The sequence below is a fragment of the Osmia bicornis genome, chromosome 10 (assembly GCF_907164935.1).
Source record: "Osmia bicornis bicornis chromosome 10, iOsmBic2.1, whole genome shotgun sequence".
In the NCBI taxonomy this organism is placed as follows: domain Eukaryota; kingdom Metazoa; phylum Arthropoda; class Insecta; order Hymenoptera; family Megachilidae; genus Osmia; species Osmia bicornis.
The window spans coordinates 8,794,122-8,816,837 of NC_060225.1; the positions used below are offsets into that span (position 1 = coordinate 8,794,122).

General features: G+C 38.3%; 1 protein-coding gene across 22 annotated transcripts in view; it reads left to right on the forward strand.

The window, feature by feature from the left end:
* Positions 1–22,716, forward strand: part of LOC114876291 (liprin-alpha-1) — a 32,008-nt gene that overhangs the window by 2,627 nt on the left and 6,665 nt on the right. For 11 of the 22 annotated variants that reach the window (XR_006829827.1, XR_006829828.1, XR_006829829.1 and 8 more), the window contains 16 exons: positions 14,923–15,024; positions 15,124–15,288; positions 15,549–15,623; positions 15,724–15,819; positions 16,583–16,792; positions 17,738–18,025; positions 18,106–18,249; positions 18,846–19,005; positions 19,078–19,439; positions 19,512–19,754; positions 19,821–20,003; positions 20,071–20,163; positions 20,239–20,399; positions 20,717–20,764; positions 22,186–22,438; positions 22,505–22,650. Coding sequence is in view for 16 of the 22 variants with exons in the window: in XM_046287593.1 (XP_046143549.1) it covers positions 14,923–15,024; positions 15,124–15,288; positions 15,549–15,623; positions 15,724–15,819; positions 16,583–16,792; positions 17,738–18,025; positions 18,106–18,249; positions 18,846–19,005; positions 19,078–19,439; positions 19,512–19,754; positions 19,821–20,003; positions 20,071–20,163; positions 20,239–20,399; positions 20,717–20,764; positions 22,186–22,438; positions 22,505–22,650 (2,729 nt within the window). In the remaining 6 variants the exon portion in view is untranslated. Of the gene's footprint in view, positions 1–14,225; positions 14,310–14,922; positions 15,025–15,123; positions 15,289–15,548; positions 15,624–15,723; positions 15,820–16,582; positions 16,793–17,737; positions 18,026–18,105; positions 18,250–18,845; positions 19,006–19,077; positions 19,440–19,511; positions 19,755–19,820; positions 20,004–20,070; positions 20,164–20,238; positions 20,400–20,716; positions 20,765–22,182; positions 22,439–22,504; positions 22,651–22,716 lie in introns of those variants that run through there. The other 11 variants (XM_029187590.2, XM_046287597.1, XM_029187586.2 and 8 more) reach the window with 11 other exon arrangements.

Here is a 22,716-nt window from a genome sequence, read left to right on the forward strand (position 1 = left end):
ATACTCGTGGTAACAGTTTCATCGGTGCTTGTAGTATTTGAAACTTATTGCTAGGAATTAATCAAACTTGTTTCTATTAAACTGTTTACCCGGCAACGGTTCAAAGCACCGCGGTGAAAGAGCTTTCAAACTTGGTACCGCTAACGTTGTGCTCGGTTTCAGGTAGTTCGACGAAGCTGGATTAGCACGTGTTAAGTTGCTCGATGAACGAAGGAACACTGATCAATATTTGCTCGATGATAAAATCATGAAACGGTACCTCCTTTTTACCGTCTTAACTTGGGAGGAACCGTTCACGCGACTTCCTCGTCCAGGAGATTTAATTCGTTCCATTCAGACGACACTTTCTTTCTCGTTTCTTCTTCACGTGGCCTACGATGCGTTTATTAGAAACTTAAATTTCGTACTTTTCTAATAGTACCGTTCATCTTTGCTTCCTAAGCTTTTGTAGAAAAGCAACATTTCTAAATAGGTTCTTTCTTCTTAACTCGAGTCGCTGCTTTAAATAAGTTAAATAACAATACCAAATGTGCATCGACACCGGTTGCATTCTATTGCAGTCGCGAAGGGAAGCAAGCAATAGCAAATGCGTTTCGTGTTTTTCTAATTGCACGATATACGGCCGACTATGGATCTCTAATTGCTGAAACGTTTACGTAATGATTACGGTAGAAACGATTTAACCGACACGTTATCTTCCAGTGTCCCACTTTTTTTAGAGAGAGAAAGAGAGACATATGAGTCGCATAATCAAGCTCTCCTTGCGAACATTGTTAGTTTTATTGTTTCTATTATAAAAGCCACTCTCAACATTTTCGCTGTTGTAATCAGTTCACTTCTGACCTACTACTTGAAGAGTGGCCATATGTTTCTCTGCAAGAGGAGGAGCTTATAAATTTGAAAATGTTAAAAGGCTCAGAGGAAGTCAGAGGAAAAGTAAGGGGGTTGAGTTACCCCGTTAGAAATAATCGCCTAAGCAAAAGTTTGAAAGCGAGAAAGAGGAGTGTCGCTTATTCAAAAATAAAGAAGAAAGAAAAGGAAAAATGAGTCGGTCGCTTAAGTAAAAGGGCAACGCGCGGGAATTTCACGCTTCTTGGAAAGCGATTAAGGACGCAACACCAGAGCCGGCTGTGTGCGTATTGATTGCAATACTTATTTCCTTGACCGGCGTACGTACCATGGAGACCATTTATTTCTTCGCGTATATTCACGCACAGTTTGTTTCTTTCGACTGGAATTCTTTGAATTATTCTTCGAATGAAAATATGACGAATAGCCTCAGGGACCAATATTATCTCGATCGCGGTCCAATTCCTAGCAGCGTATGCACATAACGGTAAACCGCCAGAAATGTATGTAGACCTCGATGCACATAGGTACACGTTATGCAACGTCTTCTGTTTCCCCGCGAAACCTTGGCTGCGTTATCAATTAATGGGTAAAAATAATCATGACAAGGCTACTTTTTAAGGTATGAGAAAAATTGAAAACTTGTTCAATAACAAAAGAAAGCTTTTCTAATTTATTTATTCTGTTTATCAGTTTGAACCAGATACCATAGCAAGTCCTTTGGAAAATACCTGGTGAAAATTAGCAAGGAATCATTATCAGTTGAGAGCTTTCTCTGCGGATAAAACGTGACGAGTTGGTGAGACGTGTTTTTGCAACGTTTGGCAAGATCCAATGAAAATCTATAAGCCGTATTGGCTTCGACAGCGTCTTATCTCGCCAGAAGTAGTCTCGAAAATACGCCCGCTTTATCGCCGAATTTAGCCAGCCTGCCTTTGTTTCCTGCATGCCATTTGCATATCACGGATGCACACTTCTCTTTTTTTCTCCGTTACCGTGATGGGTATACCTTCATCACGGAACATGTAATCTCCAAAGCTGTGTGTCAGTTCCCAGAAACACGGGGGTCGATTACGTAGCGAACAAAAAAGAGATATTTATTTGAAATAATAAGGATTCTTTTAACTTCTTCTGCTGTTTAGAGATTGGTTCAGCTGCCTAATTTATAGAGACGGTAGATAAAATAGGAAGTAAAATTGAGAAAAATTGTTAGGATAAAGGCGTGGATCGATGCAAATGGTATGCTCTACAGAGAACTGCATATAGTCTATGCGTTTGTTGTATGATAACGAGTGATAAACTTCTTATCACCGGTAACTTCTCTCTCTCTAACGTATCTCGCTAAATGCTCATCGAAACGATAAATGTTGCAGGCCAAATGTTGAACACGTGTTGAATATTCTCAATTTCACCCTTTTGTTAGCAGGGTATTTCCTCTGTTAAAATATTTGTATATTTTTCCAAATCCTCGGTAAAATTTTTATCTACTATCCTCTGTTAAAAGCAATTAAAGAGCAATTAATCGGCGTGAAATGGAAGGTTTCCGGTAAAAGTTTGAGTTTCTTTTGCGTCATCGCATTTTACTGTAGAATATCCATTACCATGGATCTTTTACCCTTCAATGGTGACCCACAAAACGCGTTAACGATCTTCCGGTATCCGAAGAATAACGAAGGACACAAACGGTTTGATCACGAAGAGCACTTTCTAATCCAGTTTATCCTTTTCTTCCCTTCGTTTGAAAGTCATCGTAAGGTATGGAGGGTGAAAAGGAACACTTAGCACATGTAGAGGGAAGGAACACAATGTAGAGCATTGATATATCCGTGGAATAAGGGAGAGAAACCGACGGCCATATCGATCCATCCGTCGCCCGATTGGCTTTTATGTACGCGCTAGCGTATTATACAGAGTGTCTCTAATAAATGGCACAAATGGAAAGCGGATGTGATGCTGTATAACGAAAAAAGGAGAGGAAAAACCGTGTCGAAATTGGCTGAGCTAATATTTTTCTCTAGGTGGTTTGGAGAACGAGTTTGAAAATTTTATAAAGATTGCTGACTATAAATTGACAGGACAGGGAATTTTATTGCATTCGACTTGCAGTATTTAAAATATCAAAAACTTAAATATGGATTTAATATATAAAAATGAAAAATGAAGCGATAGAGAACACTCGCATAAAACTCCAACATTTTTAACAAAACAAAACAATCTTTCCAGAAGTATGTGATTCTTAAAATGAACAGAATTTCCTTCTTTATTTTCGAGGACTATAAAACATAAGATTTCCTCACTAGCAGAAAAAAAGAGGTATAGATTTTTCCATTTTAAGAGAGAATAAAGAGTTTGAGAATCTCTTTGGCCAATTTATGACCATCGTATTCTACCTCCATCCATCTCGTCACAATTGTCCTCTCTCTCTCTCTCTCTCTCTGAAATTCTCTGGGTATTTTTTTACGCCAGGACTTCGTTTCCTGTGCGACCCACTGGCACGTATTCGCCACCGAGACAAAGGGTGAAAATGAGACGAGGATGAACAATAAATGGAAGACTGCGAACGAACCATCTAAGCTTCGCCTCTTTAAATTTCATTAACTAGTCTCATTTAAAAAGAAAATGAATATGAGTGGCGTTGATATTAATCCTCTTGGCTCAATTTTTTTATTACAATTATTAAGCAAGGTACTTGAAAAACAAACATAAAAATAAAGTATTTCATTTCTATCAGGTTTTGTTATTTCAGCAATCAGAGGATTGAACACCATAAGCACGTAAAAGCTGGTTTCTTAGAGCATGTAATTAATTACGATCAGTAACGAAACAGCGTAGACGAAGCCGTTGCCAAATCTGGTCTGGAGTTAATTTCGATCATTGCGATTTGTTGTAACCGACTGATACGAGCAGGATGATAAGATCGAGTATGATTGCAAAATTAATTGAGAACACGTGTAACACAATTTGGCATTGATATTTAGTTTATCATTCAACGTCTATTTAATTATTGCTTCTGGATGAATGGTAAAAAGTATGTATATTTTCTGGAAAGTTTTCCAAAGCTCCAACGATGAGAAAACATTTTTCAACGTCTTTTTTAGATCCAACTGCATTAACAAAAATAAATGGTAAATGAAAAGACGGATGGAAGGATAGGAAGTGGATCGATAGGCAGATGAATTATTTCGTTGACGGGGTAAATCCGAGTTAGTCAGCGAGTTTGGCCCAAGTTTCATTAAATTTTTGAACGGTATTCGTGAAAGCATCGGCTCCTCATGCTTGGAAATCGTTGCCCGCTGTGTTTCCCGCTGCGGCCACTGACTCTGCTCGTCATTAATTTCGTGTTACTGCCTTTGGCTTGGCTGTATCAAGTACACGTTCGAACAGAATATCGATTCTTTTCGTCATGCACCGCAAATGCTACCGAAACGTGCATACCTGGAAGCGAACGTGGTTACGTTGAATTTGTTCACGTGAGCATTTCTGATAAAGTTTCATCGGTTCCTGCTCGCTTCGTAATTAGAGGCTCCGAGATTATTAGAGTTATTATTTTATAAACGTGGAATTAGAATTTTGAGAAGCGATTACACACTCTGTGGAATAACAAGCTTTTCAGATTTCACATTCGAACAACAATTAAATTAATTTCGTTTGGAATAATTGATCGAGGAAACAGCAGTCTTCCGTTTCCGTTAATATTGCAATTATCAATGAAATTCGTGGCATTCGTAAATACACCGACCCCTCGACGCGCGTCACTTCAATTCAGATCACTCCAGACGGATGATTTTAATACCAATTTCAGTTAATTCAGGCTCTTAATATGAATCAGAGCGATTGAATTAAATTGAACTTTTAATGAGACGGTGAGCCGAGGCTCGACTGTCGCGTAGCAAAGAAAGTAGTAATAATCTTCAGTTTCTTCTTTTCTACTCGAGCTGTGCAAAGTATTTTAATATATATCCTGTAGTCCGTAACTAGAACAAGAAATTTCATTTCTTCCAAACGGTATAATGTAGAAGTTCTGTTAATTATTTCATAAAATACACCCATTGTACTTTATTATGAATTTCATTCTATTCTATTTTACTCTATTGTATTCTGCTCTATTCTACCGTTACAGGTGATTGTAATCAATCATGGTAGACAATGAGCATTCAATTATGATCGACTATAGCGATCCTTTGGAAGGAAAGGGTTAACAGTATATCAGGATAACGATTGAAAATCTGCACCAGTTCTATCCCACTTCTTTTTTTTCTTCCATCGACGGAAAGCATCGAAAGGTGTTGAGTGTCAGGTCGTTAAGTGGGTGCTAACAACTCGAATTCTTCGGCTTCGTTGCCTCAAGCTGATTAGCGAGAGAAAATCGAACGGGTCTAGCTTCGACGTGACCAGAGATCATGCTAATTGACTCGTATGCATTTCAAACCTTTCTCAACCGACCAACCAGTTTTAAAAGCTTATCTTTCATTTTTAACGAAGTATACGTTTAGAAAATTGAAAGTGACTCTACTTCTTCTTTTTCAGATTCTTAGCTAACTAATGACGAGCCCAGAAAAGCATCTAAATTTAGAATATTCTATGATAATTGAAACCTGAAGATTTCAATGTATTTCTTTCGATCGTATCACGATTGTATTACAAGACAGGCTGTAGTTATTGGTGATCCATTGCGTTCCACGCGTGTGGAGATAGGGTGTGGATGTCGTGATGTAACGTGTGCCGGATTACAGGCTACCACGGAGCAATTGGAGTGCGAAGGGCAGAGTCACTCGAGTGGCTCGCATTACGTGATTTCTGCTTTCGTCCTTCCGCGATTTTCCTTTAAAGCTGCCAACACACTTTGGTAAACGAATTCCGTGCGTTTTGAGATCCTTTCTTTCGGGATCTCTCTGATCAATTGTAAACCTCCTTCAGCAGAATTTCCTGTGGTTATCAGATTTTTAAGATTGGGTATCGCTCAAGGTAAAATCAGAGAGATTGTTTCCTATAATTTGAAACATAATACCATATGTGAGTGACATTTGAATTTCTATTATTAAGAATACTCCTAGTAAAATATTGTGAAAAATACTAACTAAAGAAACTTTTAACAGGCTCAACGTGTTAAACAATTTTGACGATTATCAGATTTAGCGTTCGTTTCTTGGAGAACCGATCAGGAAGCGAAGGTTTGATCGAATTTCGCCACAGTTCTCTGGAAATTCTCAACAGTCCCGACCGAATATTCCCCGGGATTATTTGGAACGATCCTGGTAGAACATCGTCGGAAAGAAAGGATTTTCGCTGCCAAGCATGCTTGGAGCGATCTCGAAGCTGCGGCAACGCGACACAAAGACCGTTTCATTTCTGATACTGCAGAGAGTTTTGTCCTGTCGTAGAACCCTGGGACAGAAGCCAGGGTGAAAAGTTTTCACGATGGAAACTCATTTTTTTTTTCTTCTTCTTCCAACGATCGAGCGATGAAAAACTGACCCGCTCGCAATTTCGGCGCGCAATGCCGGCCAGAGGGTTGGAAAAAACTGCAACCGCGTGCCATGGAAGTTGAGGGTCGAAGGCGAAAAAAGATTATACCCGCCCCCGACTCTTCGCATTGAAGATATTTAAATTGCGATGGAATCGTTTCATTTGGTAATTTTCTATTTAGTTTATTCCAACGAGTTTATTGCCTTAAAGAAATAGGATTAACGTAAGGTTTTATGCGATTAGGATTTGGATCAGAGTAGCTGCTATACAGTGTCTAAGAAAGATATTTGAAATGTAGAGGATTGAAGGTTCCTGTTGAAAATCTATTCGTTTCTTTTCTTTTGGAATTACCATCCTTTACTATGGAACGAAACACCCAGTCCACGTGAAAATCGTCCCTTGAAAGCTGCGAAGAGGCCCCGGGAAGTTTATCGATCTCCACCCTGGTAGGGCTGATTATTCGTGGAGGAAAAGGTTGGAGAGCGACCGAATGACGATTCGGCTTGGAAATTCGGGAAAAGGACGAAACGAAACGAAACGAAGCGATAGGAAACGGAAGGAAAGGTAGAGCGGAGGTGGCGCGGAAGTTTGGGGTAAAAATTTCTAGGACGAAGCGAGCGGGTGCAATGCACCGGTGTACGCGATATACGCTTCACGATCAATACCCACCCCACCTACTCGGCCGGCGGCGCATGAATGAACCTCGCCTTTTACACACTACTCGGTAGTAGTAGCTCTCTCTACTCGCGCGCGGCTCGATGCAGCAGCACCGCCGGTTTGCAGCGAGCTGCAAACGCCGTCTTCTCGACCGAGCCCAGCGGTTTTCATCTTTTCATTATGAATCAATCAGATCTTTATAAAATTTCTTCAAAATCCTGATGAGAATCCTCTTCTAGGATTGATTGATAAACACCACTCCTATTTAAAATGGGTCGATGAATAAAAGAGACAAAGCATTTTTATTTTTATTAAGTATCATCAATTGAAGCACCATAGGATTGTAATCAAGAGTACCTTTATGGTGAAAAACTCGGGCATAGGAATTTTGTTGAAAATTCTGAAACAATACAGGTACTATGGGAGATAGAAATTGTCATCAATCACTCGGAGTACGAAACAGGAAGTAATTGAAATTCATTGAAACTTTTTGTACGCGACTGAATTAAATGCGGTCCAATTTTTCAGATCCCCGATAATCGTTGGCACGTAACTGACCGACCTATATTTTTTTTCTCTTTCTATTCACCGTGTCGCTTGATCGATCAGTTCCTTTTTTTCCTGTTTCCGGAGCATCGAAAAAAATTAGTTTCTGGCTCGGTCCTGTCGTGTTTCTGATATTCCTTGACATGTAGGTTGAGAACCGTGTGTTTAGAGTGCACTTGCAAGACACAGTGCCGTATATAGTTCGAACGTTAGCCTCCCTATCCACCCACTGCATTATTACCGAGGACTCGGGTTATACGATTAATTCGAGAGAGCTGAATTCATCTCGCACGATTGTGCAAACTCTTAAGATCATCCTCGCGGTGAAACTTTCCTAAGTTGCAGCTGGTGCACGTACGAAACCATCATTTTCTTTTTTTTATATCCTCCTAACTAAAGAAAACAGAAACATATTCGTGCGAGGTTCGCATTGTTGGAAAATTCTATTCTTTTATCTCCCTGTCTTGATAATATTCTCCGCTTTATCACTGACATTATTTGTTCAACGGATCTCCACGTTTTATCCCCTGAATTCTGTGAATAGAATACAGGCTGTTTGTTATTCAGTGACGCGTTTCAGGAGGATGATTTTCACGATTCTTGTGGTCATTCAGTAGCCTAGCAAACATAGATACCCGTTATCGAAATTCTTTCAGCAGATCTGTGTCGAATCACAGCCGTGAACTCGTTGTTCAATGATGCAAACATCTTATCTCTCCTGTCTGCTATTTAAACATTTTTCCCTCAGTAAACCAATCGTGGGTTTGGGATCTTCAAACTAGACCATAAAAGGTATCTCTAGCTTTAGTTTCTATTTGTTAAAATATCTTGTTCAGATCTTATGATTTTATATTTTAATATTCATTTTTTGTTTTTAATACTCTTAGGAAGATGCTCCTGTGACTGTATATTGATATGAATTTCTATAGAGTTAGACAGAATGTACAGTGTATATTATCTGCATCAAGTAGAGCAAAGGAGGTCGGTATTTGCACAGTGGCCAAGTCGAAGTGTAAACATCTGGTGCATATTATGCACGACTCCTGGAAACTATTCGTCATAAGTTGGCGAGCAAACAGAACTATGTCCTTTATAAGGGAACAGTGATGTACATTGTACATAAAGCAAGTTCAGAAACTAAAGACACCAATGGTAAAATAAAATCTCTGATTACTCATAGGAATATCTTGTTCGGTATGACTAATTATTTAGATTAACTCATGATATTACAACGAACAGCCTGAAAAGTTCAATCGCCATTATTTGCAGAATTACGATGTCGAGTTAGCCAGAGGATTGCTCGAACGATAAATTTGTTAAACCATTTGAAAGTGTCGTAGTTGAAGGGTGAATGGCATCTACGAAAAGGAAAGTGCTCACCCACGCATCCCATCTGACGGACATTTCGATGGCAAGCTACGAGCACCCGTTCTCGTGTTACCCGCTAATTAAACTCGAGCGGATGTAAAACATAAAACGCGGCAGATAAGCGGCGAGATAATCTTGCGAAATCGCGGTTGAACGCGGCGAAAAGCTACTGCACACCTGTTCCCTCGAAGACTTCTAAGGCGACGAGTGTTATACCATTGGCAAACGATCGCTGAAATATGTTTTTCTAGCATAGTTTACATTCGAGTGAGGTTGTCACTGATATTCATTCTTTCGAGTCTTCTTAGTAATTGCAATTTACAAATTGATAATCGTACAGCATACGCTAAATTATACCTCTATCAGGTATAAAAAGCGTAGAGTAGATTTCTTGTAAGTATCTTAATAGAAAAATTGTATCGTAATCGTTGGGGAGTAGTTAGTCTGGTCTTTAAAGAATGATCGATCGACGCAGGGAAAATATTGTAATACCGTTCCACGTGAACGTACTTTAAATTCGCGTATGAATGAAGCCATTCGCGTGCAGTGATGATTCAGACGAGAACCAATGTATATAAGCCATGTTCCACCCCGTCTCGTCACACCCTCTTCGTAATTCTTTCTTTTCCCTCGGCTTTCGTTTTTTATTCTTCTTCTTCCTCGAATCTTCTTCAACATTTCGCTCGTTACCGATCGAAGAAGAAGAAAGAATAGAAGGTTCAACGCGTTGCGACAAAATTTCTTGTATTATCTGTAGAGTACCGTGCTGGATACGACTGTTTCTAATGTAGCGATCAACGTGTTAATCCAAGTGGATAAAAATCCGTCCGCGACGCCTACGAACGCCATGAAAGCACGTAGAAATTGCATCCGTTAGAACAGGGTGTTGGCTGCTCTCTTAACACTATGGAGGCACTATCGTGCACGTATAATTGGCTGGTGCAAGTGTTAAGAATGCAAATCGCCCGATACCGGGGCCCATTCAATCGCGAACATACGCACAAGCATGCAGCCCCCCCCCCCCCCACTAGACACTACTATTTTACATATTTACGTAACTCTATCTTCGCGTGCATCTACACTGTATCTATTATTAATTTTTTTTTTTTTAATTTTATTTTAGATTGCTCATAACTACTTGCGTCAGCTTTTCGCTTAACGAGCAAAACGAACGGTGTGTTCAGATTTATTTTATTCGAGAATTCGATGTTAATGATGGAAGGAGAATACACAACACGTTTCTCACACTGTAACAAACCGAGACACGGATATTGCCGCAATACGTTGCATAGTTTTCAAACCTGCGCCACGTTATTGAACTGTGTGGATGGACGTGAGCCTTGGATGCTTTGTGCACGTGCAATATTTATGGAACGCAGGTTCACAGTACTTTGTAACACTTTTCTTCCACTCGTTACTTTAAATAGAAATTCGAAAGAGGATTATTCAGATATTCTATTCTTTGCTCTCTAATTAAACGACGTTTATTGTCGGTGAAATTCAATTGCAGATGGAATTGCATATCAAATGACCTAGAAAGTCTAACAGGATTTGATGACATAAAAGTGGCGCAAAATAGTACTTGTGGCACATCAATTTCAGGCTTAAAGTCAACCATTTTATTTAACTTAAATAATGAAAGTAGCTTATAGCACTGCAAGTCTAACTTTGAAAAATCTCTTTTCTAGATTTCCTTTTTACTCAACGTAAGGATAATACTGCTGTATCATTGTCTTTAGTGACTGATAACGAACGAGTCATTCTTTGACTCGTGTTCTCCCACCTTTGAAACAGACGGACCTGGTATAACGAATCATTTAAATCATTGGAAATAAAAGTGGCTGCAATAACGAGTTACGGAACAGGACTTCTTTATCTTGAAGCATAAGATTACTCGTTAAGCCGCACGTAATAAAGTGACGGTCACTCGTTATTATGCAGGCATTGCGCATTACATGCTTCCAGCTCATACTATTAAAATAGTAATGAGAAGATCTAGGCACAGAGATTCCTTGCTTGTGCTAAATACCTTGGTCATCAAAGAATACAAGTTCTTCGAAGAATAATTGTCTCTCATCTCAGTTTCTTATCCGTGTAAGAAACTTCGAGATTCCATTGATTACATTGATTATTATTAATTGTTCCACCAGGCATGGTCGGACGAGACGTTTATGTAGTTGCCGGTGAAGGCTTTCGGAAACTTGCGCGTTTGCTGGCAGAGACAAAGTTCCTTTGTACGAATCTCCTCTTCTCCGACTAAAAATAATCGTGGACTTGTTCGCGACTTGTTGATTCGAAGGGCTTTCCAGCCTGATTAAAAGTGGTGCCGCTAGATTTATGAGTGGAATCTGCGATCAAAATCTCCCCTCGTATCCGAGGCTCGCTCGTTTTACCGTAAATATACTGTAAAATATAGGTACTATTTGCAGAGAGAGAGAGCGAGGAACTCGAGAAGTACTCTGAAATGGATTTTTTAGAGACTTGAAAAAGATTTGCCAGACTTGGATTCAGTTTCATCACAGATTCATCTGAAAGTGTATCTTTCTTAACACATACTTAATAGAATAAGCTATAATTAGGTACAGTGAATATATTTCATAATTCTATTATTTCAATTTTCTCAATTCCACAATTGATAATTAATGATTTCAAAAATTTTCAGAATTAAGCCCACTTGGACTTGAATTTCACAAGCTAAAGGATGTTAAATATAAATAATGAGTTCATAGGAAATGAACGAACGAACTAATGTAACAGCAAGCGTGTCGAAAAATAGGACGTTTAACTAGGTAACCGCTCAATTATGAGTTGGTACGGTCGTGTCTAATTATTTTGCACGGTTCAGCGAGAGAAAATTAAACTAAACGACTGTACTGTTCCACGAGAATCTTTCGACAACATCGCTAACTGGATAATCGCGTAATTGTCAGTCGGTAAGAGTTTTCCACGTCGACCAATTGCTCCCGGTGTGCTCGTTAAAATTGCCGCATACGGTTCTTCAACCTTTTTCCCTTCTTTTCAATCATCGTATTTTCCAACAGTAATTATAACGAGCTGTCAGACGTTACACAGTCGTTGTTTAAAACACGAAACAAGGGGAGAAAAAGGATTGTATTTTCATGGAATTAGATTATGAGCTTGAATGCCATTACTCTCTCTCTCTTGACTTAATTCGATTTTCCCTTGTAATTTGCAGAAACGAGACCTGTATTGTTTACAATTGAGCGTTGAAAGCGTCTTGCAGACTCGTTTGAAGTGCTGTTTCTTCTTCAAGTAAAACATTTCGACGTCGTTCGCAGGTTTCTCTGCAACTACTTCAGTGCAGGTATAATAACACTGAGAATATTTCAAAATTTCAGTGCACAGAGACACTCGAGAAACGATACGTTTGACGCAGAGAAAGGATTAAATTAGTCTTGAGAAAATATGCAAGATATCGGAATGGAAAAATCAGAAGGAAACGATTGTTCGAGGTCGACACGTGTATTGATTGATTCCATGACGCAGTTACGATGTCATCTAAACACCTTGGCTGGATTGTTGATTAGTTTCACGCGATATCGATTTGCGTACGTAAGATGGGATTTAAACTCGCGTGCTGACATGCAGTTTGCGCTTACGGTGCAACGGACTGTGAGAGTTATGCAGCTGCAGTTCGTTAGAAGTGCATGACCTCCGGCGTTGCGCGAATTGAGATATTGAAATTTACGTTTTCGCCAGGGAAGAACGCCAATTTCTATCGTAAATTGGACACTCGGATCATTAAGTTCAAGTCCTTGTGAAAGAAATAAACTCGCAACATGATTTAATGAGATAGCAACACTAATAATGACTATACAAAAAGGAGATTGTACAGCCATTAAATGCAGACTCTTCATAAAAAAAGGGATGAAAAATTCCTTTATGATTTTCAGATTTACGAGTGATTGGAAATTAGATCGTTTATTATTCAATAAAACACGTTTCCAAATAACGTGTATAAATATTATCACACGAGAATAAATATTTAACGTTGTGTTAATTGCTGGTTATACCGGGATCACATTATAATAAATTTTTATGCAATACTTGCCAGAGATGTAAATCGGGTTACTGATAATTATCGCCCGTGAAATTGTCCAGGTGTCAAATGCCAGTGTAAATAATTGATATATTTACTAACGAGGTCTTAACGAATAGTACGATTAAGAACCCGAGGCAAGTTGGAATTTGATGATAATTTGTTCGAGCAACAAGTAGCTGAAGGAATGAAATCTCTGGTAGGTTTGTGTTTACCAGATTAACACTTTGACGAACACGCATTTCATTAGATCTATTTTCTGTAATGTACTTTGCAAAGTTGCCACTTTTTAAGTGATAACGTGCAGTACAGTGGGTACAAAGGTTTAGAATGAAATGAATTGAAATAGCGAATAGGCGACACATGGTATTAAAATGAATTTTTCCATCTGTGCTATTCCTGTACGAGACAATAATTAACGACCAGACGTCGTTACAAGAACACAGCCTGTTTGGAATTTTTGTTTGAAACATTTCAGTAAGAAAAAAAGATATTATATAAATGATTTAGGGCAATGTACAATCTTATTAACAAAAGTAACTTACCTGTAATGTGAAGGTGAATAAAAAATACTCTCTAAGCTCTAGAAGAATGCTAGAAACAAAGAAATGCGAAATCTTACATAAAAATGTTCCAGATGATCGTCGAAGACCTTGGGGTACGAAATTCAATAAGCTTCAGGGGAATGGAAACCTACAGACGACTTGGTGCTTAAACGGAATGAACGGAAAGCGTCGTTAATTTGGTTTAAACCGAACAATACTGGCCTCTAACGTGCCTTTTGTTGCTGCTCTTTATTCGTGGGAACACTCGTAACTAGATTATCCATCTGGTCGAGGGGATTAGTTTCTCATTACTAATCATTCATTACGAATAAACCGTCTCAATCCTGAACGGTTACATTTAACGTTGATTAATAATTCACTACATAATATCATTTTTGTTAATATTACAAATACCTTCACCAGGATCTGGAAGGTTCAATGATAATTATCTGTGTAATATACCTATGCTCGTTTCATAGATCATTAATCCTTAATTATGCCTCAAATGATCTGTTTAAAAATTAAAAACTTGGAAGACTGTGTTACTTTCTATCCACTTCGCCTTAACAACTATTTGGATAGAATTCTCTTTGATGAAACTCGAGCTTTCCAAGATCTCTCTTGATCTTCCTTCTTCAAAATTTTATATCTCAAGATGGTAGTTGATATCGTTCAGGTAATACGTTTTCTCATCTGATTACAGATATTCAGGAATGATTCCCAGGGCACGACGATATACATTGAAATTCTGAAACTTGATATGCAAATTAGGATCCTCCTTCTTCGTGTAGCCAGTTTCCATAGGACTGTGTTTCCCGGTAATTTCGTTCAACGCACAGCTAATGGTTTAATAGGATCTCTCGATCGGTTTGTAATTAATCAAACCCTTGCCTGGATAATGAGCTCTTTTCGAATCCATCGATATCACTCTACTCGAAGACAACGTCCAACGTTCGCTTTAAGGCCTTATCGTCCATCGTTTTGATATAAAAGAAATCCCTTTACTGCCATTGAAGTAGATGAAAAGATTGTGAAAATCAGGGACAGGAGCAAGGACAAACGAGAGTCGTTTAAATTTAGCTGAAGCTGTTTGCCCCCCTTTTGAACTGTATAAAACTGGCGTCGATGTTGCTTGCACAGGGAGACCGTTATCGATCGTACCCAGCATTTATAAATAAAGATTTAGCATTCTGCTGGAATGTCGAGCGGAAGTAACGCGTTCGAAGAAGTGTGTAAAATGCGGCTGAATGAAAAAGGTGAAAGTGCGGTTTACCTGTCGGGTTTCCCGTAGAGACCAAACGTGGACACCTGTGACGATCGGTTTTTCGAGAACCATCAACGAATCCTGCGAATTCGTTCTCAGAGAGCATGATCTTCTCAATGTTTTCTTTAATCCGGGTCGATTTTAATATATTCGTTTTCTGATTTCAGGAATTTTCCCAGCTGACGAAGGAGCTCGCAGCAGCACGCGAGAGCATTTTAGAAAGAGAGGAAGAAATATCGGAGCTGAAAGCAGAGAGGAATAATACTCGTGTACGTATAACGCGACTTAAATGCATTTTACAGTTTGAAGCCTGGCTACTTGTGGCCCACGATATTGCTCACCAAGACGATTCTATTGCCTTTCCACAGCTTCTGCTCGAACATCTGGAATGTCTGGTCTCCCGGCACGAGCGATCGCTTAGGATGACTGTGGTGAAGAGGCAAGCGGCCGCGCAATCTGGAGTATCGTCCGAAGTTGAAGTGCTCAAAGCTCTGAAAAGTCTGTTCGAGCACCACAAGGCTTTAGACGAGAAAGTAAGAACTTCTGAGCCTTTGTTTCACGACATTGACGCGTTGGCAACCTTGGGGGAGGATGAAAACGATTCCTATTTAACCCCCAAACTAGTTGCATAACCGGTGGGAGAGAACAATACCAAACGAAAGAATATTTTATGATATAACAGTCTTTAGACGTGTTAGATTCTGTCCTATCGGTTGAACATAAATTGTACAAATACTATCAAGTATTTAGAATGTTAATAACATTTGCTAAGAGATAACATTCTTTATTTTAGGTACGAGAACGACTGAGAGTTGCATTGGAAAGGAATACGAGCTTGGAAGAAGAGTTAGCCATTATTAAAGAAGAGGTACCGTTTTATGTTTCTAAGGAATAATCATATAGATTGGTCTATCTTCTAGAAACAGTTGTAGATACAATATTAATCGTGTAAATGGATTCAATTACAGCTCCAGCAATATAAATTAAGTGGTCATGCGCCTAAAGCTATGGAGGATAGACCCAAAGAAAATGGGCAGACAGAGGATGGCCAGCAGCAAAACAAGGTAGCGACGAAACGCCTCTACGATACTGCATACCCATGCAAATGCACTCACATACACTGCCCCTCATACTTCACATTCACAATCATCGTGCATATACGAAGGGTGTTCAACATGTTTCAGCGTCGTGAATTGCATTTATGGCGATCTTTTCACTATGCATGTCCATGGTTTTTTAAATAATTCAGCATATTTCACATTAGCCCGCCGTTCTATCTGGACCGATAAAGTTCGTTTTCTACGTCATCTAGCCCTCCTGGTTCTTCTATCTCTCCTTTTATTTTTTGTGATAAGCTTATATATAACGTCGGCGTTGTAGATATTGATCGATTTCGACGTTATCGGTCACAGATTTCAATCCTCTCAAAAGGACACATTGTATCGATATCACCTTGAAAGCATTTAATCATCGAGGATTCATTTATCATAATCCTAAAATAGAAATAGCTAATCGTTTTATCTAACATTATCGAGAAGCTTTAGAGAAGCCTCTTTCGGCATCAATTTTAATAAGTTCACGTCAAATTTGTAGAAATCATAGAAAACTATAGAGTTAAAAATCTGTACCGATAAACCGACGACGACCATCATCCGTTTTTCTCACTCATCTCGATCGTTGCATCCATAAAAATGCATCCGCTATAGCGTTGCACGGTAGTGGCTTTAGTCGCGTAGCTTGGATAGATGTAGTTGTTGGGAATTGCGCGGCGATGCAGGACAGGCAATGCGAGCGAGGCGTTCTGAATGTAGTGTTGTGATCGGGCAGAATGAGACTGAGCAGGCAGCAGGCCAGCTGGAACAACAGCAGCAGCAACAACCACAGCAACAGCAGCAGCAGCAACAGCAGTCGATACAAAAGCTAGGTACGGAGAGGTCGACAGAAATCGGGAGTAGACTGAGCAATGGAACTCTCGATCCGTCGGACCAGGATTCAGCTGCGCGATTAATTGATTTGCAAGCGATTCTCGACAAGCAGGTATGAAACTGTAACCACGAAACTGCAGACTACTATCAGTGTACGTATCATCTCACTGGTACAGAATGATTCAGACAGATAAATCATCTGTGATTAATCATCTGTACCTGCTAAAAGTGTTTCTTCTTATTGTTAGTCACACGTGTTTTTTGTAAAACTAACATGTTGTTACTTGTTCCATTTTTGCATGTGTTTTTAAGCGATTTACAGACTTACACTAACGATAAGTAGGAGAACAATTTTTTGGTATTATATATCATTTTTGGAGAAAGATTAGAAACCTCCAATTGTTTCCCATTTATGATGCATGATGTTAAATTAGCGTATACAAGACTAACTTGACTGAGAAGGTAGCTTTGATTTAACTGAAAAGTAATGAATTTTAGATTATACCCATTAGGTATTATAGATTATAATTAATAGCTGCAGAACAACCTTTCAATTTGCACCCATTCTTATACTGTAATTCCTAAATAAGATTCTCCAAAGACTTTAATATAGATGATATATCCTTTTTATAACACTATCTTACACAATATGGATTTTTATTCCCTCATTGACTGTGCCATTTTTATTGGCATCTATGGCATGTTGTGGAATGAATCTAACGATAAATACATATTCAATTTTCTGTACTCGCATGATTTAGTGAAGAAAGATCAAGATTTTTGAAACAAATTTTTTGTATAAATTGCTTGATCATTAATAAAACATTTATATGTTGACACGAAACATTCTATACAATTAAAAAACAAATTTGAGCTAAATGTAGTGAAACAGATACAGATTCAAAGCTACAACAAATGATTCTGTCTTGTTACAGATGTATAGTTGTATTACTTTCAATTTAGGGAACACAATTTTCTCTACTCTTTTCACATTCATACAAACGATACAGCAAACACGTGTTGATGTTTAAATAATATATTAAAATGATTATTTTAGAGCTCAGAATTGAGCACGTGGCAACGGCGGGTGGCTGAGTTAAGTGGACGAGTTGCTGAATTGGAAGAAAGCTTATCCAAGGCTCAGAAAGACCTTCTGAAAACGCAAGAAACGAACGTGAAACTTCAAAGAGATTTACGTGAAAATGTTGCCCAAAAAGAGGACCAGGAAGAAAGGATAGCAACTCTTGAAAAACGATACCTTAATGCTCAACGCGAATCCACTAGTTTACACGATCTCAACGAAAAGTTGGAACAGGAGCTGCAACACAAGAAGGCTCAATTAAAGGTAATCGACGTCTTTGATTAATATTTACCGAACATAGGTTTAACGTTTATATTCAATTGCTTTGTCAAATGTTCTTTTAGCTCCAAGAAGAAAAAATATCAGCAATACAAGAAAAATTAGAACTTGCAGAACAGAAATTAGCTCAATATGCTAAGTTGCCAGAAATGGAAGAGCAATTAAAGCAGAGGATGGAGGCTCTGACGCAGGTGAGGAGGCCCAACCAGGTACGCAGGGGAATTAAATCGTTGTATCATCAATTTATTCTTTTCTTATTCCTCTGCACTTTGATACCTCCCGGAATATGTATAGAATGCTTGACCCTCCGAAATTTCTTTCTTACAATTTTCGCTGTATACTTTAGTTCGTGTCTTAAAGTTGCAGCAATTTATTCTTCCTACCTATGTACTTTATTATTATTTATGCAATATCTGATTATATGCTACACAAACAACAAATACAATTTAAAATTTTCACCTAATGTAACGATGTTAATAATTATTTACACACAGGTAAAATCGGAAACGAGCGTTTATTTTCTGTTTAACATCAAGAGTATTAAACACTATGATCGATGTAATTATTTTTAGCTTGTTAGTCATTTATAATTTCATTTTCTTGTCACATATTTCTACAACTATATGTGTAGGCATGTGTACATTCTTCAATTACATTTGTTACAATTTCAAATTAGATTTTCCTTTTACCCTGTTTAAAATAAGAGCTAATTAAATAGTCATATTCTAATTAACAAACGAAAAGTAATTACAAATCTATGTTTCACTTAAGCAGTTAATTTTAATTACATGAAATGTTTAATAAGCAGGCTCAAGAAAGGCACGGTAGTGCAGAGGATAGGATACAAAGATTGGAAACACAACTAGAGGAAAAGAACGCTGAAGTGATGCGTGTTAATCAACGACTTAAAATGAACGAAGAACATAATACACGGCTTAGTACAACAGTTGATAAACTTTTGTCGGGTAATTTATATTCATTTATATCCATTTCTATCAACAACCTTGTTATATTTATGTCTAGATATATTGTTTCAGAATCTAACGAAAGATTACAAGTGCATTTGAAGGAGAGAATGCACGCATTAGAAGAAAAGAATGCTCTTACGCAGGAGCTTGAAAAGACAAGAAAGATCGCTGAAGATCTCCAAAATGAAAAGGCTGAAATAGTTAAAGAATTAGGAAAAGCACGTCTTGAAATTGATAATGTAAAAAGGCAGATGCTTCAGCAAGAAATCGCATTTAATATACAACAAACGGACGCTTTGACTAGAAGTTTGTCTCCCAATGCAGTGGATCCAGGTTCCTTTTCTAGAAGTGCAAGTCACAGTAGCTTCGACACCCATTCGTTACCAAGGAGAACGGCTAAACGTCCACCGATGGAAGAAGATCCAGCAAAGGTGAAAAGAACTTCCCATACAAAAGCATCTGCACTAGATAAATATACCTAACAACGTTGCTTCGTTTTTCAGAATTACGTAGCTCGCACTTTAGCAGAACAAGAATGGGAAAAATTACAGCAAGCGCATGTTCTAGCCAATGTGCAACAAGCGTTTGACGTTTCCAGTGACGCAGAGGGTGACGGGGATAATGAAAGTCTTTTCAGTTGTGCGGCTGATGTAATTAGCCCTACAGGGCATACAGATGCTCAAACGTTAGCGTTGATGCTACAAGAACAATTAGATGCAATTAATAATGAAATTAGGTTGATTCAGGTAACTTAAGTATTATTAATTCAATGAGAAAACGCGTCTTAACATCGACGTTTAATTTCTATGAAGGAAGAAAAACAAAGTACGGAAGCTCGTGCAGAAGAATTGGAATCACGAGTTGGCAGTCTTGAACATATGAATTTATTAGCGAGAGGTAGAAGTCTGGAACGAGCGTCGCCACCGTTGAGCGGACGATCCACACCCAAATCTCATCATAGTCCTAATAGGGATTATTTACATAAATATCATACTGTAAGTGTTTCTTGTAATTTTCAGTATTGCTGAAATATTTTTATAAAAAATAATTATCATTTCAAAGGCACCGGCATCAATGTCTCCAGCGCATCTCCATCAATATGCTGCTTCCTTAGCTAGCCCGGGTCAACTTTCTGAATCCCTTCCTGCAAGTCAGGTTAGTGATCATGGTTATAATCACGCGAGTTCCTAAACCAAGGGAAATGTTTATGCAATTTTATGCATGCCACAGTTACAGTTATCAGGTGAGGAACTGCATTCGGTGAGCGAAAGGGATAGCACCGGTGGTGCAGGAAGCGGTGGCAGCGATGCAGCCTCACCGTTAACGGCTCGATCAATCAGGCTGGAACGAGTAGTACAAGCACTTGCTCACAGTCAAGAAGAACTGAGAAGGTATGTCTTTAATTTTCAATTTATCAATACTGTCAAACTTCAAATTCCTTTGTGGATCTGATATCTGAACCACACAAGCACTATTAAGAAATTGATAGTACTGTGTTATACAATACTTTAGCAACCACATCTCTGGCAACGAGGACTTTAACAACTTTAATTTATTATCCTTTTTTCCTTTGGCTAAGAAACAAAGAGTTGTTCGTTAAATTATTGAAGGTGTTAAACAAAGTTCTTGGATATATAGAGATATGATTACCAAAGTTCATGTAATTATTTTGTAAGTAGTTAGTATTGTGCGTTGTTTATGCTGCCAGACGCACTGGACAAGCCGGATTTCCCAGCAGTGGTTTTCCTGCTCACAGGTTAATTAAAGATTGTAGTACTGCATGTAATCCGCAACATATGCCTCTGTGCACGACATATTTGAACGGGCCATGTGGGCATGAAATGAACAATCTTGAAGTCGACTTAAGTGACACTGATGGTAACACAGATCCTTTTTATACCTTTTTCTTGGAAAAAAAGGATTTCCTGAAATGATATTAAATTGTCATTAAAAAGATATACTTACAATCGATTAGTAGTATGCAAGGTATCCATATACATGCCTACAGCCCCAATTTTCGAGCACAGTGGTACGGACGAACCATCTGATAGATCTGATAGAAATCAATCCCTGGAAGAAACTGATAATAGCTTCTTCCACCCATCGTACATTCAAGCCTGCCAAGTACACGACAGACATCGCTCTCTAAGACAGACGAGGGAATTTAAACAGCCAAGAGAATTGCATCGGGTTAACGTCGCGTTTCAATCTCCTACGGGGACAAGGTTGTTTCTTTATAAAATTGATTACAAAGATATAGATAGATTCGATCATATTATACAATCTGTAAAAAGCGATTAATCTTGTATCGAACCAAACAACTGCAATTGTTTTGACAGAGTTTATTAATAAAAAATTAGTCTTTCTATATCTTTGTCCCTAAAGAGTACTTAATATGGCAATCCCATCTCAAAAGCAGTGATTAGCTATATTTCCAGGTTTTTATGCCTTGCCTGTAATACTGAGTAGGTATTACAACATTTATCTTTTTACAAATTTTATTCTTTTAGATGTCCATAGAAAAATATTTTCTTTCTTTCAATCATGAAACCTTGTTATGTTTATAAAATAGACATCGTTCAATTGATATTTTCTATGGACTTCTGAAACCGCTGATATTGCTGTTTTTCTTTAATTTACAAGTTACGCGCGCTAGTAGTAATTGTCATATAGTTTCAGGCTTATGCTTGCAAAGAACCTTACAGTTATTGTTAGTTGAAACAATTTTGTAGCAAATGATAAACAGTTGCAATTTCAATGCTTTAACATAACGAATAGTTTTCAATTCATTGAATAAAGTGAATAAATCGTTTCGTACACATTCTTAAAAATTAAATAGCATTTGTGCTTATACCTATAAATAATCATACATAAGCACTCATATCATTGCTAATACTTATAAAGTAATGCAATTCACTTGGCTCAGTAAGTTCCCTGATCATATTTTAACAAGCACCAAATATTAGTCAGTTTAATAAGTATGGCTGATAATAATTGATGGATGTATGCTTTAAAAAATCTGAAAATAACTTTGATACTTTGAATGAAATGCTTTGCTATGCAAGAAAATGAAGTTGCATAGAAGATAGAATAAAATCAATGGCAAATAGTGCGTGGGCCAGAATGCATTGTTTAGAGTAGAGATTAGAGAAACTAGATTAGCGCTCCATGCAGCAGGCATGGGCAACATAACAACGGCGCACTCAATTCTGGGACTCCCCCTTCCCCATTGTCCTCACGCCATAGCAGCCAGGACAGTTTGCACAAGAACAACTTGCCTGGTGTCGGATTGGCGATTGGACAACTGTCTAGCTCGCATTTGCACATGCAGTCAACCATGAGTCCAGCTACAGCAGCAGCGGTGGCTGCAGCTCAAAAGAAGAAGGGGATTAAGAGCAGCCTTGGAAGATTTTTCAGCAAGAAGGAAAAGGTGAACAGTTGATATAATTTGAAACTATGTTGGAGAAATAAAAATAAAACACTTTGCTTTTTTTAGATAAAGGGAAAAGACACGCCAATGCCTGGAGATATACCCGGTATGGGAGGAGCAAGTACACCTGCGGATCCTGACTACGGAGATAGCGTTTCTGTGGCTGGAACTATGGGCAGCAAAAGTGATTTTGATCGTAGAAAAAAGAAAAGGTATCTTGATTGCCAGTAATATACACATCATAGAGGTGTGTTTATATTAATTAAGATAGTCAGAAG